Below are 18,398 nucleotides of genomic sequence, written 5' to 3'. Positions count from 1 at the left end.
ACCAGGACGAGTTCAAAGGGCTGAGTAATCGATGTACAAATGGTCATTTTGTGGGTGAAGTGCTCCTTTAGCATGTTCTGAAAGGGACCAGACAACAGTGTGCACCTTTAATTTTCTTTATTGTTTAATTATTTACATTGTCCAGTTTCTCTGCCGACAGAGTCGACAGAAAATGACACAGATCGGCACATTAAACAGAGGAAAACCTCTCTTACAAAAACAATGCCGGCTGTGAGTGAAAGCAAAGGGTGTTACACCTACACCACTCCTACACCTCTACAGACAGGAAGTTTTAAGGTAAGCACTGTTTACACTTCCTCAGTCCCATCAGAAGGAAAGAATTAGATAGATACTTTGTGATTAAGCGATGGCGAAAGTTGACTCAAAATTCAATTTTCTAAATACCCTGCTAGGAGTACATCCCTTTTTTCCTCTAAATCCACAGGGAAGGATCTCAGTCTGCGATACAGAGCTGCAGAGCAAACTTGAATTAAGATATTGAAGGAGCATTTACACCAAGGAATTCAGTCTGATGTTGACTTGGATCAGCGTAGGCTTATAACCTATGCCTATGTAAGACATCTGCGGTGCACTAAGTGCTTTAGTCTCGACAGCGTGCAGCTTGTTGATCCGCTGCAGAGAGCGAAGAGATAAGAGACTTCAAGTTATTTGCTTAAATGAGTCACATTTACAGACTCAGTCACAGCAGCAGGCCTGCAGGTAAAAAAAGAAGACGTATACAGACAAACCAGCCACTAGGTGAGCTGTGCGGCTATAAAAGCAACTTGATATGGAAGCAAAGCAGGGCTCAGAGGATGACAGAGGAAAAGAGCAGTATGGAAACATAAGACTGCATGGCTATTTTACATTTGATTGATTGTAACAAGAGATAAGGGCTCTCCCTACATTTTAATGACCTGTGTTGTTGTGCGTCGGTGATTGTAACAGTGCAAACAGCTTCCTGCTGCACACACTACAAAATAAGACTCAGAAAAAGGAATTTTACAGTCATGACAAACAGATTAAAGTTTCCTCTAAAGCTTTGGTTGAGCAGTAATTACACTTCTCACATTCATATGATGAAATACTAACTGTTGTAAATGAAGCACCAAGGTTGTTTCTGTACATCACACTGGTCACGTAAAGGAACATTTGCAGCTTTGAGGTAAAACGGGGTGGAAATTTTTATCTTCGGAGGATTTTATTTGCTGTGGTGTTCTATGTTACCAGGAAAGACCTTTAACTAGTGAGTATTTTTTCTAAAGCACCAACAATTGGATGTTTGAAGAGGACATGGGGGAGATGTGGTAGTTACTGAGATGTCCTCTGCGATGTCTCTCCTCTCATTGGGAGAGTGTCCCATTATATGTCCAATGGCTACAACCACGTGTACATTTAATTACCTTCTCACCTCTTTAAAGCTGACTTATCCCTAACTTTGGCTTTAGTTGTTCCTATCAAAAAAAAATGTTGACAGGGCTGGCAGTTGTAGCCAAGAAGAGCTTTAGAGGACAAGCTTTTTGGGCATCTCCCAAGTGAACTCTGGTCGACCAAAGTGGCCGTAAGAGGCTGTCTGCTGGTAGATCGGCCTCTTCAGGTTCAGTTCCCTATGGAGGAGAGAGAAGAAATGCAACAGAGGTGAGAAAGGACAGTAAACACATCACAAGATAATACCTGTGTAGTTTTTGTAATTGTTTATACTGTATGTAGTTCTGGTTGTTTCTCTTCTACAATCAAAATCATGTGCAAGTACTCATTCTTGTACAGTGTGAATACATTTTCTACCAGCCTCTACAGAAGATTTAAACCCTTTAATGTGATTAAAGTCTTATTGTTTAGAGGATCATCTTTGTTAGCAGGGATGATGTTTAAATCAGTAACACGTCTACGGGAAACAATATGTAGGACTCTTGCCAAAAAACTCAAACTGCATCGTGACTAGGATCATTTTTAGCTCAGGTTTTCAAAGAGGGATCAGTCATGGAGCCATGAAGAGTTTGGTACTGTTTTTTTTTTTTTGATAATTTCACTGCATCATTTTGTGTGTTTTGTATATATTAAAGGCCCATCATCTTGGGACGGACGCTGCAAACTAGCTTAAGCTACAAATGCAGTGGCATTGGTTCATGCTGTGCCCCTTGTAAAAATAAATAAATAAATTTGTGATTTGAAATTTTTATGTTTGTATAATCTATCTATCTGTTATTACATCAAATCTCACAACAAAAGAGCTGAGGTAAATGTAGACATCTTAAAGCTATGTGAACAATTTAAAAATGTCATCTTTGCTGCCCCTTGTGGTAATAGCAAAAAAAATGCAGATACTTTTACTAAGACTTTTTTATTTTTATAAAGAAGAAAATATGTCGTAAGACTTATTTAAAAAATTGCACACTGTGGTTTTAAAAAGTAACTTTGGTATTTTTCCACCTGGATGTGCAAAAATCAGTAAAACATCTTGCCCATTTGCCTCAAGTGATTACATTGCAGCCTGTGTTGTGGCTGCCGGCTGCAATAATATCTCTCATTAGTCACTTAGACACAAAAACACTGGAAAATATTGTCCAGGTTGAAAACTACTGAAGTTACCCATTAAACGAGGCAGCCTTTACATTGTCTTGAACAAGGATGCTACAGAGGTCATGTGGTCATGTTTACCTGACAATGACTCCTGGCCGCAGATCAAAGTTCTTGTTGACAATGTGGAGCAGCTCTGCTTCTGTTTTCTGGGAGGAACCGTAGGTAAACAAGGAGATGGACAGAGGCTGGGCCACTCCGATAGCATAAGACACCTGTAACACACACACACACACACACACACACACACACAGAGTCAGGTAGACTGAAATGTTTGTATCAACGCCTTCATGCTTCAAACACTGGTCTTTGGATGGGTGGATGAATGACGCTGTAGGCTCACCTGTACCAAAACTCTCCTGCACAGTTTGGCTTTGACCAGAGATTTGGCCACCCAGCGAGCGGCGTAGGCAGCGGAGCGGTCCACCTTTGAGAAGTCTTTGCCAGAGAAAGCTCCGCCACCGTGAGCGCCCCACCCTCCGTATGTGTCTACAATGATCTTCCTGCCTGTCACACCAGCATCACCCTGTTAGGAGGAAGACAAGCAAAGATCAGTGGTGACTTTTCAATTTTTTTTGGTTTGTTTTCCAAATAAAATCAACAGCTTGTGTATGATGGTCACCTGGGGTCCTCCAATAACGAAGCGACCGCTGGGCTGGAGGTGGTAGACAGTCTTGTCATCCAAATATTTAGCAGGAACCACAGCGTCGATGACCTTTTAGAATCAATGCAGCATTAAAACCTAAATTTCCTGAGCAGTACATCAGTCAGAGCCCAGTTAGATGTGTTAATGAGGCTGTACCTTCTCCTTGAGGACCCTCTGCTGTTCCTCCAGAGAGATGCAGTCATCGTGCTGGACAGAGATGACGATGGTGTGAACTCTCTTGGGGATCACGGCTCCATCCTTCTGATCATAATGTACTGTCACCTGTGGGACACAGAAGTCAAAAAGTCCATACTCGGTAATACAGTGTATATATATCATTGTGTAATTTCTGCTGTAGTGACCTTAATTTCCCCACACGGTGATCACAGATCTGTTTTCTTGTGTGGACCCTCCCTTAAAACTCTGAATAAACTTTTTGCTTGAAAAAAGCTTATCTGCAAAAAGACTTTAATTACACAGTGACTTTATTGCTTTGTTAATTCCTTAATACTTCTTTGATGTAGTAAGAATGTGTGCTCAGTCCAGTCTGAGATACATCTTAAGCTCTGTGTTTGAAATCCTGGTTTGAAATCTGACCGACTCCCTCTTGCCTGATGTTCTAGAAACCTACATTTGACCTGAAACACGTAGGCATTAGATGTCCAAGAAGTGCAGTCAGAGGCTAACTGCGTCTAAATCAGTCAAAAGTCTATTATTCCTACACAGAGAGCTTTGTGTTAAATACTTGCAGTAGCCACCGCTGATCCGATTTTGTCTCCTGGCACCAAAAAATAAATCTCTTGGAAGACGTCCAGAGCAGAAACAATAAGGTAACTCAGAGAGTCTGCTGAAGTGTTGTTTCTGTTTTCGAGGAAAGAAAGGAAAACCTTGCATGTGATGTAATACAACATATAACCTCACCTGTGTTTTAGAGTCAGGACGCAGCCAGGGGATGATGCCGTTGCGTCTGAGTTCAGCCATCTTTGAGTTGAGTTTGTGGGCTAAGACTATGGTGAGAGGCATGCACTCCTCGGTTTCATCTGTGGCGTAACCGAACATCAGACCCTGCAGAGAGAGAGAGAGAGAGAGAGAGAGAGAGAGAGAGACAGTCAGAGCAGAAACAGACAGATGTTAACTGTATAATGACACAAAACATCATCAGCAGGAGACTGTCATATTGGCTAAATCTGTAACAAAAGGGTAAACAGAGACAAAATATTGATATACAGTGTGCTACACAGCAGCCTGTGAGGAGTCAGCTACAGCTAGTTACATTGATATAATGTCAGTCTTGTCACATGAGACAAGCTATAATATATTAATACGTGACTAAAAAGAGCACTTCTGAAAACAAACGTGGGTTAAAAAAAAAGATGTAGAATACATATAATAGAAATAAAACCTGGTAAAATAAAAATAATAGATAAATCGAGTACAATAAGACATGCATTCAGCTATAGTTGTTTTGAGAAGAGATTCATAAGAAGATCTTGAATCATCAAGCTTTAATTTACATCCTTAGATGTGATATTATGGATATTGCAAAACTAACTGTTGACTTTTTATGATCTTATGGTGATGGTTTGTGACTTAATATATTCATTTAAGTGCATACTTGAAGGGCAGCTTTGGTATTTTTCAACCTGGGCCCTATTTTCTCATGTTTCTCAAGTGACTAATGGGAACAATATCTTTTTTAAAAACTGGTGCAGTATTGAGCGAGAGCACTGCAGCCAGCAGCAGCGAAACAGGCTGCAATGTAACTTTTCGAGGCATTCGCACACCTCCAATTAACGTCCACTAAAAGTTCTAACTTTTGCTACTAAGAGGCCCAGAGTGTATGTCAACATAATAGAGAGGAGCCCTACAAGGATAGCCCCTTTTGTTATAGAATAAATTTTTTTTTGTTTAACCAGAAACAACCTTAAAAAACAACCTTAAAAAAATCCCAACGCCAAACCCGCCAGACTCCATTTAAATAAACAGTAATTTTAGTGTGTTTAGAGGCAGCCTATTCTCACATCTAACTGGGTGAATTAAGGGTTTATTTCAACCAATCCAGAGTTGGTGATTGTTGGAACAGCGAAAAGATGACCCAAGATGCATTTTGTGAATTTTGTTCGGTGTCTGGCAACTTTAAATGGAGTGTGTTTTACAGTGATAGATTTACTCTTTATTTAAATGGAGTCTGGTAGGTTAGGTGATAGTGATTTTGGAGCTGTGACTGGTTAAACAAGAAGGATCTTACTCTTTAATAAAAAGGTGTCTCTCTGTAGGGATCCTTTCCATAATGCTGTCAGACATTTAGAATAATAATCTGAGCCTGTCAGTGGACATTAATTGACAGTGCATAGATGGCCTGTGTGGTAACATTGCAGCCTGTTTTGCAGCTGCTGTCTGCAGCCCTCTTACTCATTACTGGACCCATTACACAACGTCTTGTTTCCTTTAGTTACTTTGACACAAAAACTTGGGAACATAGCATCCAGGTTAAAAAATAAAAATACTAAAGGCACGTTTTAGGTACAATTCTACTATGACTACTGCACCACACTGCGAGAGAAATATCATACTTCTCTGTAGTTATAGTTACTATAGTCCAACAAATAAATGCAAATCTGTGAGACAGAGCATTATCTTTCCTTCCTTCCAAACCCTCATTAATCATCACATGACCCCTCAGATTTATCTTGTGGAGGGGCCCGACCCCTATATTGGGAGCTACTGGAGCAAACTACCGGACTGTGTATAATGTAGTGAAAACTAGCTCCACCTTAACCAGCTACAACAGTGCAATGTGAGTGCGGATGCATCAGTGTTAACAATATAATAATATGTCAGTCACAGGGGGCATTTTTCCTGCAGGATGAGTACATTTACATTTAAAACTTTCAGTGCTTTTAGCTATTAGATACATGCAACGAATGGAGTCTGATTACTCCATCCGTTGACACTGTGGTGTCAAGTCAAACAAACTGTGATATCTGACTTCTGTCACTATCATCTAGCCCTTCAGCCAACACGAGCCAAAGGACACATTGTCCTGTTGCAACAGCCTCACCTGGTCTCCCGCTCCAATGTCCTCCTCCTGTCTGTCAACGTGGACCCCCTGAGCAATGTCCGGACTCTGCTGCTCCAGAGCCACCAGCACATTACACGTCTTGTAGTCAAAACCTGCAGAAGGAAAGTGAACGTGAGAAAGAGAGCTGGCAACACAGACAGAGCACATATTACCTCTATTTTCATGGATTTATGAGTTATTTTCTCACCTTTCTCAGAGTTGTCGTAGCCGATGTCTTTGATGGCGTCCCTCACCACCTTCTGGTAGTCCACGACGGCCCGAGATGTGATCTCTCCACAGAGCAGCACCATGCCAGTCTTACACACCGTCTCTGTCAACACATAACACATACTTTTAAACATCTTGTCATATTTAAACAAAAAAAATCTTTGGACACAGGCCTCCTTGACAGGCCTGATTGCCGTTATCAGCAAATTCACAGGTTTTGCACTTGCGAGCGGTCGTCTTGTGACATTCAGAGGTCAATACTGAAATACAATAAATAATCTCAACAACCCTGACGACTTCCAGCTATGATTCAGGTCAGTGGGTTTGTTTTTACTCTCCTACGTCAAAACTGACCACATGTTGCCCTTTGGCTTATAAAGGAGAATGTAAAAAACAAGTTAAGATACTGAGATGAGGCTTACATAAACTCTTTCTCTGTGTTTAAAATCATTAACTCGATCTGAGTTAACTCACCACAAGCCACTTTGGCATCTGGGTCCTGCTTCAAGTGAGCGTCCAGGACAGCATCACTGATCTGGTCACAAATCTTGTCTGTGGGGAGGCAACAAGCATGGAAGAAAAGGTTTAGATTCGGAACAAAGATTCATAATTAAACTGAGATTTCTAGGCCTGTTTGTTTGAGATAGATGAGCTTTTTTATGCAGTAATTCCAGTATTTAAAGTATAGAAACAAATGCATTGTAGCATTGTTTCTGTAGATTTTTCTCTGAAAGGTTACACGTAATATATCAAACAGAAAGAGCCTTGGATTTTAGTTGCATCAGTTGGATTTGCAGCAGGACAATGCCTCACAAACAACTCCATTCATCCCTTTCTGTCATCCAGCTGAAGCAACGCAACACACAGGTTACATCAGAATCAACAACATCTGGTTGCATCAGCTCAACATGACACTGAGAGCCTCTGAATGTAATTTAGCACTAATTATCATATATGGAACAATAAAATAAATATTAAATGTGATTTCGTCTTAACTCTGGATTGACTTTGCAGCTGGTTCACAGTCTGCAGATGTAGGACTCTTTGATCCTGGCAAAATAGCCACTATCTTTGGGAACAGCCCAGACCTCGACGTGTGTTATCAAATCAAAAATTGTGCACTGCAGCTTTTTACCAAGGCCACACACACCCCTGTAAATGTACAATCAGTGTATGGAAAGTCTTTGGATTTTATCATTAGGCTGCAGTGTTACGTAATGCCTTCTGCTAGTATTAGAAACCTTTGATAAACAAACAGGAAATAAAATGTTACTCTTAACTTGAGTTGGTCTGATACTGATGCCAGTATCACAGGTGCCACCGATACTGCCTCAAATGCTAGATTGGGTATTGGCGAGTACGCTTAGACCAATGCATCTATGTGTGCTTTAGTATAGTGGTATGCATACAGTGTTACGTCTATTGTAGTAGATGTATTGTGGGATACACTGTGATGTTTGTATTGTGGTATATGTGCTGTGGTGTGTGGATTGTAGTGTGTGGATTGTGGTCTATGTATTTTATTGTGCCTTCCATGTTTGTAGTGTATTGTGGTTGTATATGTTTTAAACTGTGTATTTTAGTAACATTTTAGGTCTACATGTAAAAGCTCAACTAGGGCCATGGGGTGAAAATTAGCAATAGCTAATAGCTATAAACTCTGTGCAACACATCAGTCCCATACTCTGTATTGGAACTATGTTAAATGGCATAATCGCTATCAAATAAATAAATACATACATAAATAGATGAATAAATGGAAGTTTTCTTGGAAATCAAGTCTTCTTCGTTGCTCTACAGCAGTAGCCTACACAGTAAGTTGCAGTGTGTAACGACTGACAGCAATGGTTTTAGAGCACCGACGAAAAATTGGTAAATAGAGTAACATTAGCTTTTAGCAAAACTTTAAATTGGATAATTAAATCAAGTTCTTTGGCATTTAATTTCTGTATGTATTTGTTCATGTTTTACAAAGGGTTTAACTGAAGCAATGCCTTACAACAATGATAGTAATCATTTCACATTCATACAAGGTTAGTAGTACATAGAAATGAATTTTTTTTTAATGCAGTGGTATCGGATCAGTAGGCTACTTGGTATCGGCCGATGTTCAAGTTCAGGTATTGCAATCAGTATTGGAAGGAATATAGTTCCAGAACATCTCTAATTCTTACTGTTGACCATCTGCTCGGACATATGGACTCTAAAATTATAAAAATTGCAGAGATTTCTAAAAAGGGCATCATGATAGGATTTGTATTTCCTTTTGCATTTTTTTCTTTCTTTCTTTCATTCTTTCTTTCTTTCTTTCTTTCTTTTTTCTCTCTTCATTTATATTTCCAAATTAATGTATTCTATTTGAATGTATTCTATTTCTTTGTCCAACATCCGAAAAAATAAACTAAACTAAAATGTAGCCATGTGCTGTTACCACATGGACTGAAGACAACATATGCATTGCACGCTATTTTAAATGATGATTTGGAAGAGGTTTTTTTTGTATACATGTCATTGCTAAAGTGCCATTTTAGATTAGGATTATAATTTGTGTTGAGTTTTCTCTTCATTTTTCTGGTAGCGAGGTTCCACTTTTGTGAAACTCTTCAATTTTATAAATGTTATTTGTTTTTAAGTCACCTCTACTTCACGATCTACAGAGTGAGATGTGATATCTGACCACTGGTTTACTTTCCTGAGTTTACTGACTATCGATTCAGCAGAGGGGACTTTGTAACATATTTGTCAAAGGATTACAACACACTGACAAGGTGGGTGGACTAAAGGTAGCTTTTATTATAAGGTTTAAGTTAGTCAGCGATACAGCGTCTCCTATAAAGATATATTTCATATTATTACAACTATATTTTACTGTTATTAATTATGCACCAGACTTCACTTCATGAGTTTTTAGTTCTGTGGACGAACACATTAATAAACACTTAGGGGTGGTTAAATGTTAACTACCCAAACCTGTATACACTAGGCACAGGGTTAGGTAGTAACGGATTACATGTAATGGAATTGCATAATCTGAGTACAGAAATGAGTAACTATAATCAGACCAGATTACATTTGAAAAAGTGTGTAATTGGATTACAGTTACCAGGATGTCTACAGGTATAAACAAGTTAAATGTAAGACTTTTTAAGAACTTTTAAGAATCACTTTTAATTAAATGTTTAAGTAGAATTTGGTGCAGCTGTGCCTGCTGGGGTTAGTTTCTCCATGCAGACTAATTGTGTGATCTAAATGTATAGAGAGGGCAAAAACTGGGACATTACGTGCATGCAGGTGTTGTTTGTCCCCTCGTCGAATAGTGTTTCCTTCCTGTTAAAATGCATAGCGTCTCTCCTAACAGTCTACCACACAGTGCAGGAAATTCTAGTGGTGACGTGGCTAAAAAACATTTAAGACCAATCCAATCTGCATTTAGGACAACTCAATATATGAAGGCCTTTCATAACTAAATATGTATTTAATATATTTAAAGACATTTTAAGGACCTGCAGCCACCCTGGTTACATTTACATTTATAGTTACATTTTTGATAATATTTTTTTTTTAAAATATGGCAATTTTAACATAACCAACAAGATAACCAGTGCTCTATTAACTCATAAAAAGTGTGTCTGACACAGAGGGTGTCTACGACAAGTGCTCCATGTGGTGGCGGTAATTTGATTTGACCATGTGTAAATGCTGAATGTGCAAAAATATTATTCACATTTAAAACATTCTGAGATATTTAAAGACATAAAAAGTCTATTTTGTGAACTTTTTTTGTATGAGGTCAGGTGCAGTATTTTCAATGTTTGATTTTAAAAAATTTAAAATAATCACAAGTATTCAGATTACTTTATGTTTTGAAATCCAATGTATTACGTTACTAATTACCAAAACTGCCATGTCATTTGTATTCAGTAACTGACTACATTTCAAAGTATCCAACCCTGCTTATATCTGCTTACAACTAATATATTATACCATTTATTGACTATTTATATATGAGTTATAAATGCTTAATATGGGAACTTAAAGTATTCTTAATTTTTTGTTTTAAAGACAAGAGTTGACAGCCACATCAAGGTAAAGGCTGTAGGCATGCATCTTGGATTGTACTGTATTTAATTATCCCCATTTCAACATCAGTTTGCCAGTCATATCCCAGCACAGCGTCCACATGATACTTTTCTTCAGTGTGCAACCTTACACACACACATTCACCTCCTGCTGCCCATAAGTGAGAGTGTGAGTGAGGGGCAGTAAACACATGTTGCTGTGAATGGAATACCAACCATGCTTGGAGAGTAAATACTCAGCACTGTGGAGCTATTTTGGACATGTAGTCCAACCTGCGTGGAGTTTATACATATGCATGTCAATGTTTCTGCAAGTTTAAGCAGAAATGTTAAGTCTATTCCTCTGTGTAAAGATAAGAAAAATATAAAGATGTGTTTTTAAAATTGCATGTATTTACCACAAAATTTGAAGAGATATGCCAAGTTGTGAAATATTTAATAGTAAAGACTTTAATGTCCCAGTTTGTCACACACAGGTAGCTAAAGTTGATTGGAGACTCACCTGGATGTCCCTCTCCTACGGACTCTGATGTGAACATGAAAGAGCCCTCGTCCAGCAAGTCACTCATTTTGTCTATGGGGCCAGGTACTCTGCAAGACTCTCGGGGATAAAAGTTTCCTCAGTTCCCTCCAACAAGCAGTCCAGAGAGACCTGAAGGCTGCTTAATATTCCTGCTGGTTCTCTTTAGGAGAGAAATGAAGAACGAGAGGCCAGCAGCCCTGCAGCCAATACAAAGTCTATCCTACAAAACTCCACGTCTGTGTGCACATGGCCCAATATATATATGGCTCAAGAGAACTCATACACACGCTCGCACACACACACACACGCACACACACACACACACACACACACACACTTGTCATGTGAATCCGTGGGACAGTTCATTCCAGGGGGGAGTGGATGATGGGAGGGCATTCACAGCTACTGGAAGCAGCTTGTTAACCCTTTGTGTATTGTATGATGCTTTAGTGTTTGTTTATAGCCGTCACCTCTGCTCTGACAGCTCTGCTTCATGGTGGAAGGCTGTCAGTCGGGAGCAGGAACATCTTAATCAGGGGTTTCCCATCCCCCCCGTCACAGTGGTGGGACAGCTCTGTCTGCTGGGACTGTGCCAGGTTGGGGCAGCCTATGGACGGAGGGAGGGAGAGAGAAAGGTGGTTGTTGTCAACTGACAAAAATGATGCAATTACTGTTGTTGACATCACGTTCTGAGCTGAACGAGTCTGTTAAATAGTGGTGAAAAAACACAAAGTAAAGCTGCGGAAAGTGATCAGAAAAGAACCAAATCAATGACATGAATGTAAAACATGTAGAGCTGCAACAATTTATTGATGAATCAATTAGTCGGTTGAAAGGCTTTTAAACTGTCACAATTTCTTAATGAATTCATCATTTAAATTCTTTTTTTTTTTCAAACAACAATGCAAAACACTTGATAGATCCAGAATTTGCTGCTTTTCTTAGCCTTACAATTTAGTAAATTGCAGTGGTGGAAAGTAACTAACAACATTTAGTCAAATATTGTACTGTACTTGAATTAAGTACGATTTTGAGGTACTTGTACCACACTTAAGTGTCTCCATTTTATAGGGATGAAACTTTAGGTAGCCCGCTAGAATATTATAATCAATTGCTTTTTTAGTCCATTAGATACTTTTTGCTGCTGTATAAAAAAAATGGCTAAAGAGAGATGAACAGAAGGAAAACTTCATCTAAAAGACAAGGCAGATGTTGACAAAGTTTTCTTTTGGGGACATAATTTACAGTTGAGAAAAGGTAATAGATCGCAATATATTCCAACATAATACAGCATATCGCAACATATGTAAAATCGCAATAATATTGTATCGTGACTTAAGTATCGTGATAATATCATATCGTGGATCATCTGGTGATTCCCACTTCTACCATTTTATACTACATACTCATACTCCACTACATTTTTGTGACTCCTATAGTTACTTTGCAGATTAAAATTACACATCAAAAACCTAATGATTAGTTGATAATAAACATAATAGTTGTATATTAAACTACCCATCAGTATGAAATTGTTCAATTTCGATTCACTATGAGCAGCTACAACATTAAAATGAAGCTTAGACATTATTGATAATTGGTGTGATAATTGATAATGAAAATAGTTGTTAATTGCAGCCCTAAACATTTGTAAAAAAAAAAAAAATTTAGGTAAAAGTACAGAAGGACATTAAGAAAAGCTTACTTAATTGTCACAATTAGGGGAGTCTTCCTGCTGAAGATTATATTTTTGGATGGAGGAGGAAGTACCGAGACATTTTACTTAAAGGTCTGGTGTGTAGGATTTAGTGGCATCTACTGGTGATGTTGCTGATGGCAACCAACTGAAAATTCTCCTGTGTGCTAAGTGTTCAGTTCAGAAAACTATTTATTCCAAATGGACAGTTCGTTTGACAGCCTTCCGAGTTTGAATAAAAGGTTTAAATAAGTAAACATAATAAAATAAACAACAAAACACACTCAGAATAGCAGCAGCACTTGAATGTCAACAACATGTCAGAGACAACAGATCAGCATATGGGTCTCAGGACAAGAGCAGCGAACACATTCTGGCACTCACAGGTTGCCACATATGAGATTACACAATGAGCCAGGTGATAGACAACAAAAACAACAACAACAACAACAACAACAAAAAGAAACAAACCTAATTACTGCCCTCGTCATTTTGTAGTGTGTAGGAGAGCTATGGAGGCTGACATCGTGTCCTAACAGCAAGCAAACATCTGGCTATCACGCCACAGATGCTCTCTGTCCACACCGAATCCGTTAAACATGGAGCTCATTAGGTCGTGTAACCAAGCACTATTTCAGGGGTGCAACATTTCGGTATGCCAAATTATTTGCCCTGATCAATTTTGACAAACTCTAAACTTGCTAGCTGCTCTCCACTAACTGCTACAACACTACCTTGGGTATAAACATCATTGTTGCAGCTACCATACTGCATCATACCACCATCTCCACTTTGTAAAGTAAAAGAATCAACAGTGGAAGTACTTATTATTCAGTCTGCTATAGTATTTTATTGCATTATTTTTATTGATGCATGAAGGTGTAATTAGATTTCTAATGTTAGTCAGTTAAGTTGGAGCTCATGTTAACTACTTTATACAGTGCTGGGTTGTTAAATCTTAAGAAATGCATAATATTCTATCATTATTATATAAACTAATCAGCCAAAGGATAAATTAAATGTAATGAGGTAGGAAATACAGTATTTCCCTCTGAAACTTGGTGGAGAAGATGTTTAAAATAGCATAATAAATTCAAAATTTGTACCTCAGTAGAGTACTATGTAATTAGTTACTTTCCATCACTGCCTATAATTAAATTTGGAGGAGACAGTCACCTGTTGTCTAAATGCTCTTCTCCATCCAAGTCCCAGCCTGAGGCTCTTGTTTCTGTACACGACTGCAGAGAATATCAACCATTTCCTGAGAGAAGATCAAATAATGAAGATGAGTCTCTCAGATATCTCGTGGCCTTTAAGGTGACTCACTGTGCCTGTGTTTCAGCAGAGTATCAGGGACTTGTATAGGACTGTTTGTGCAAGTAATGCTCACAAACACACTGCATGTGCATGCACAAACATACACCTGGAGAAACAATGGGGCTGTAAACGGCACGCAGACACCGACTCTGTACCTTTTCACGTGGTGTACAAGCTCTGCAGACAGCGAGAGGTAAACAAATCTCTCTTTATTGTAGTGTAAACAGTGCAGGGGGACAAACCCCTTTCTCTCCATCTCTCTCTCTCATCTGGCTCTAATTTCAGCTGGCGTGGAGTCGGCCCCATGAAATGAGAGGAGAATGTTAACTAGCTCTCAGGAGTGAATGAAATACCTCTCTTCCTCACTGCTTTAAGCCTCATTTAAAACAGATTTTACCAGAAAAGCAAAATCACAATCTACATTAACCATAGGGCCAATAGGAAGTAATTGCATGAGCTTTTCACAGTTATTTAGAGAGTTTAAAAAGGAATTTTGGGATATATTTCAGATTACTTGTAAACTACAGTAGGTCTATTTGTACATTAAAACAAGTGGCATATGAATTACTGGCTGATGTGCAGCACACAGGACATTATAGAACCACACATAATGAGCAGTGAATTAGTTTATGTGTTGTTAAGAAGAAGGAGTGAAAATGAGAAACAGCTGTGTTAACATAAAAATAAATGCCACCTAAGTGAGTAGCAAGCTGACCTAATCTAACCCGAGGCCTGCAGAATAAAATCAAACCAGGAGAGGCAGGAGCTGCATGCTGAGAGTGGTGTAAAAGCTGCTGAGGGGCTAAAACAAAGCACCCATTATTCCTACACCTCCAACATGTAAGACATTTTATCCGAAAAACTAGTCATGCTCAGAACTCTTTTTGGAAAAATTCCCAGACAGAGGTGATGCCTGTGGACTTCCCAAAAAATCTGACTTCCACCGTACCCTGGGCAGACTGGTTTAGGTACATCACTAACACGAAAGCTGACAGCTGTCTAATATGCATATACCAGCAAAAAAAAACCCTGAAAACTCGAGCTCAGAGCAGACTTATTAGTACAGAGAGTGAAAGTTTGCACCAGCATAGTAAAAGTTTTGACAGCAGTCATGTCAACCAGACTGATGCAAACACACTGGAACATCGTAGCAGACATCAATATGTTTCACAACCACTGATGCTGTGTTAGCCACTGTCAGTTAGCCTAGAAGCTAATAAACAACATAAACATATGAAAGAAAGCAGAAAGCAAGAGCAAAACCTAACTCAAGCAGCGTTGGTGGGTAGGGTGGAAGCCAGCTACAGAATTTCTCAATGAGGGAGAAAGAGTAGGCCAAATGTGCTTCTGGACCCCTTTTCTAACAACTTTTTAAAAACTTTTTACATGGAAAAAAACATGGTAAACAAACGACAAATCATAGCAGAGTATATCTATACACTTTAAAAAGTGTCTGGAGGGAAACAATGGCAATAATTAGGTAAAACCCAGACTCGACATTCACCAGCATTTCGGTGTTCTTACAGTGTTGTCTTTCTGCTACCCCTTATGCCGCAAACACCAAGCAGCAGTGAAGTGCGGCCTGTGGCGAGCTGCCATGCAATGTCATGCTTTTGGTGGCAAATTGTGGGCAGAGGGCGCCCGCAGCCAAACAGTAAACACAGTCCTTTGACTCCCATGACATGTTGTGTTCTGGTTTCTGTTTGTAGTCCCAGAAGATACCGAGCAGGTTTGAGCAGCAGGTAAAAAGTCAATGTGGAGAGCAAAAGAGGAGGAATGCATTGGTCCAAATGCAATCATGAAACCCACTGGCTATCCTCTGAAGATGATTTAGCTTTTTATTGGCATTTTTTATTTATCTGCATTCATATGCCAGATGCAAGGGTGATATTTTTTTGTTTTGGGTACATTGTTTTTTGAGACATTTTTTGCAGCTGTCAATTGAGCTCCTCCATTTTCTTTTTGCAATAGATCAAGGTTTTGTTAGCATGCATCCTGTGCCATACTTCACATTTCCAGAGGTTACTCTGACTCCACATACTCACAATCTGCTTGACCTTGGCATGTACTATAGAACCTGGACACAGACATGTCTACAAGGAGACGTAGGTCAGAGGTCGGGGACATTTAAATGTGACAAACATGAACAGACATGAGTCAGTCTCACTGCTCAGTGTGCGAACTCTGGATGATACACCTGTGTTTATTTTGGCCTGACTACAGCCTGTGTGCCAGGATGAAAACACTCAAGATGCCACACTTTCAAGAGCACACGTGAATGCTATCTGAAAAAGAGAGGAGCTGACTCCTCGCTGGGTTTGTGTGGGTTGCCTCTAAACATTTGTTAATGACTGACCAGGAGAGGGGATTTTTTTTTCTTTTCGACTCTAACAAGATCATTCTGGTTATGTTGAAAGATAACTGCTATCAGAGCTCTGACAACGTGTCAGCATGAAGCATGAAGAGGTTGAATGTGTGTTGGAAAATTAGCAGAAAAATATAACCCAGATAAAACTGTGACCCTTAAAGTGTAACTTATTGACTTCTGCATGAGGAGGAACAGACTTCCAGGGGCTTAGAAGACAAGGTAAAGTCTCTTGAGGTCAAGCCCTATGTGCACTAGTTATCATGCACAAACAATGCATTACAGTATACACAAGGTCGGGCCGTATTTTCTACAACTACAGCTATTAAAGTGTTGGATCATTCTGGAAATCTATTGATAAAATGTACTGTATCTAAGTTAGCTTTCACTCTTTAGCTGTCTTTTTATGGAAGACTTGAATCAAACTCTTCAAATTAATTAAAAGCACTAACAGTGTAAACAACAATAACCGTGCTAATGCTAGCCCCTTTCACACAGTCTGATCAAGGGGGGAATGTTGCGTCATTATTCTGCCTTGTTGTTCTGTATAAGACGTACAATTGTGCAATGGGGGGACAAAGCAGGACGGGATGGGTGTGATGTTTTGACATGTTATGTGTGTGGCCCACGTCCAGGAGATTAAAAAAGCAGCTGATAGCAGTCAGCAGCTAACTCAAAAAAAAAGAAGAACAGCAACTGAAAAATTGGGTAGACAATGAGGTCCAGGAGCTCCTTAACTTCAGAGCAAAAGAGGAGATCAGCTGACATATAACAGGGACAGTAAATGACTGTTATTGCCACGTTATGTCATTGTTATTGTTTACAAAGTGCTGCCGACATGTAAGTTACATGTCACACTAGAGGCTGACACTGATGTGCTACACGTCACACATCTTTTAGCTCCAAAATGCTGGCATGCTATCTGAAATCACACACTGGGGCGATATTATGCTGCCATTGTTTAGTTCTGTATAAAAAAGCAAAGCTTCTGCAATGACACTGCAGGTTGAGAAAGTGTTATCAGCTGAATTACATATACGTCCTTTTAAAATACTGATTTAGGGCCCATTCTATATAAATTAATCTTCATAGAGAACCAAAACCATGGATAGTCATTAAAAAAGAAACACAGGTTTATACTGCTGCAAACCACGAATTCAAATAGACAATGTTTCAATTCCGTCTGTCTCTCTCTCGGGGTCAGTCGGTGTATTAAAATACATTTTTGGTTTGGACTCAGGGTGCAGGTGCTATTTTTGTTGACAGTTAAGTCATTCCATAAATTAATCAAGGATGCAGTAATAGTAGAGTGAGAGGCCTCGAGTTTTCTCTGTGGTGGAAGAACTATTGTCCTTTCCTTAAATAAATGTAGCAATACCACAGTGAAATAATACCCATTTCAAAATTATGTAGCCTAATTTGCAAAGTGACTTATAACTAAAGTTATCGAATAAATGTAGTTAAGTAAGTACAATATTGCCCTCTGAAATATAGCAAAGTTGGGGAGCAGAAAATGGAAACACTCAGGTACAAGTACCTTAAAGTGTACTTAGGTACAGTACTTGAGTATGTCTACTACTAGTCTGAAGATATGTTGCATAAACTATAATGAACTATAATGTGAATCAAGTGAATTAAACTACACTTACAGATATTTAGCGATAAATAATTCACATAATCCCACAGGTAAAGAGAGATTTTCGTTTAAATATACTCTTAAATGATGGTTATAGGTCAGTGTTAGTAGGTGGACACACTCTAGATAAAGTTTAGAGTTCAAACCCTCCTGAACCTTCATCCATAGAGTCGCTGGGCCCCTCAGGACATATAGAGCAACATGATAAAAGCCTGGCGACCTTTGTGTTGCTGTAAAGGGGGGTTTCCTGATTGTCGCAAATCTTCACCT

General features: G+C 39.1%; 1 protein-coding gene across 1 annotated transcript; it reads right to left on the bottom strand.

Annotated features, from left to right (window-relative positions):
* Positions 1–102: 102 nt before the first annotated feature.
* On the bottom strand, positions 103–11,453 carry mat1a (methionine adenosyltransferase 1A). Its single transcript, XM_033613999.2, has 10 exons — positions 11,094–11,453; positions 6,987–7,064; positions 6,493–6,615; positions 6,285–6,397; positions 4,145–4,288; positions 3,380–3,505; positions 3,200–3,292; positions 2,921–3,103; positions 2,659–2,792; positions 103–1,607 (listed from the first exon to the last, which is right to left on the bottom strand). The coding sequence occupies exons 1-10, from the start codon at positions 11,158–11,160 to the stop codon at positions 1,505–1,507; spliced, it is 1,164 nt and encodes a 387-aa protein (XP_033469890.1). The 5' UTR covers positions 11,161–11,453; the 3' UTR covers positions 103–1,504.
* Positions 11,454–18,398: the final 6,945 nt, after the last annotated feature.

This window comes from Epinephelus lanceolatus, chromosome 17 (assembly GCF_041903045.1).
Source record: "Epinephelus lanceolatus isolate andai-2023 chromosome 17, ASM4190304v1, whole genome shotgun sequence".
NCBI lineage: Eukaryota > Metazoa > Chordata > Actinopteri > Perciformes > Serranidae > Epinephelus > Epinephelus lanceolatus.
Note: the sequence above shows the minus strand (reverse complement) of the source record. Positions and strands in the feature narration are given on the sequence as shown.

Coding starts and splice junctions, on each gene's coding strand:
- mat1a (XM_033613999.2), bottom strand. CDS start 11,160: ATGAGTGACTTGCTGGACGAGGGCTCTTTCATGTTCACATCAGAGTCC. Junction 3,293..3,379: donor AGAGGGTCCTCAAGGAGAAG/GTACAGCCTCAT, acceptor TGATTCTAAAAG/GTCATCGACGCTGTGGTTCC. Junction 3,104..3,199: donor TCGTTATTGGAGGACCCCAG/GTGACCATCATA, acceptor TCCTCCTAACAG/GGTGATGCTGGTGTGACAGG.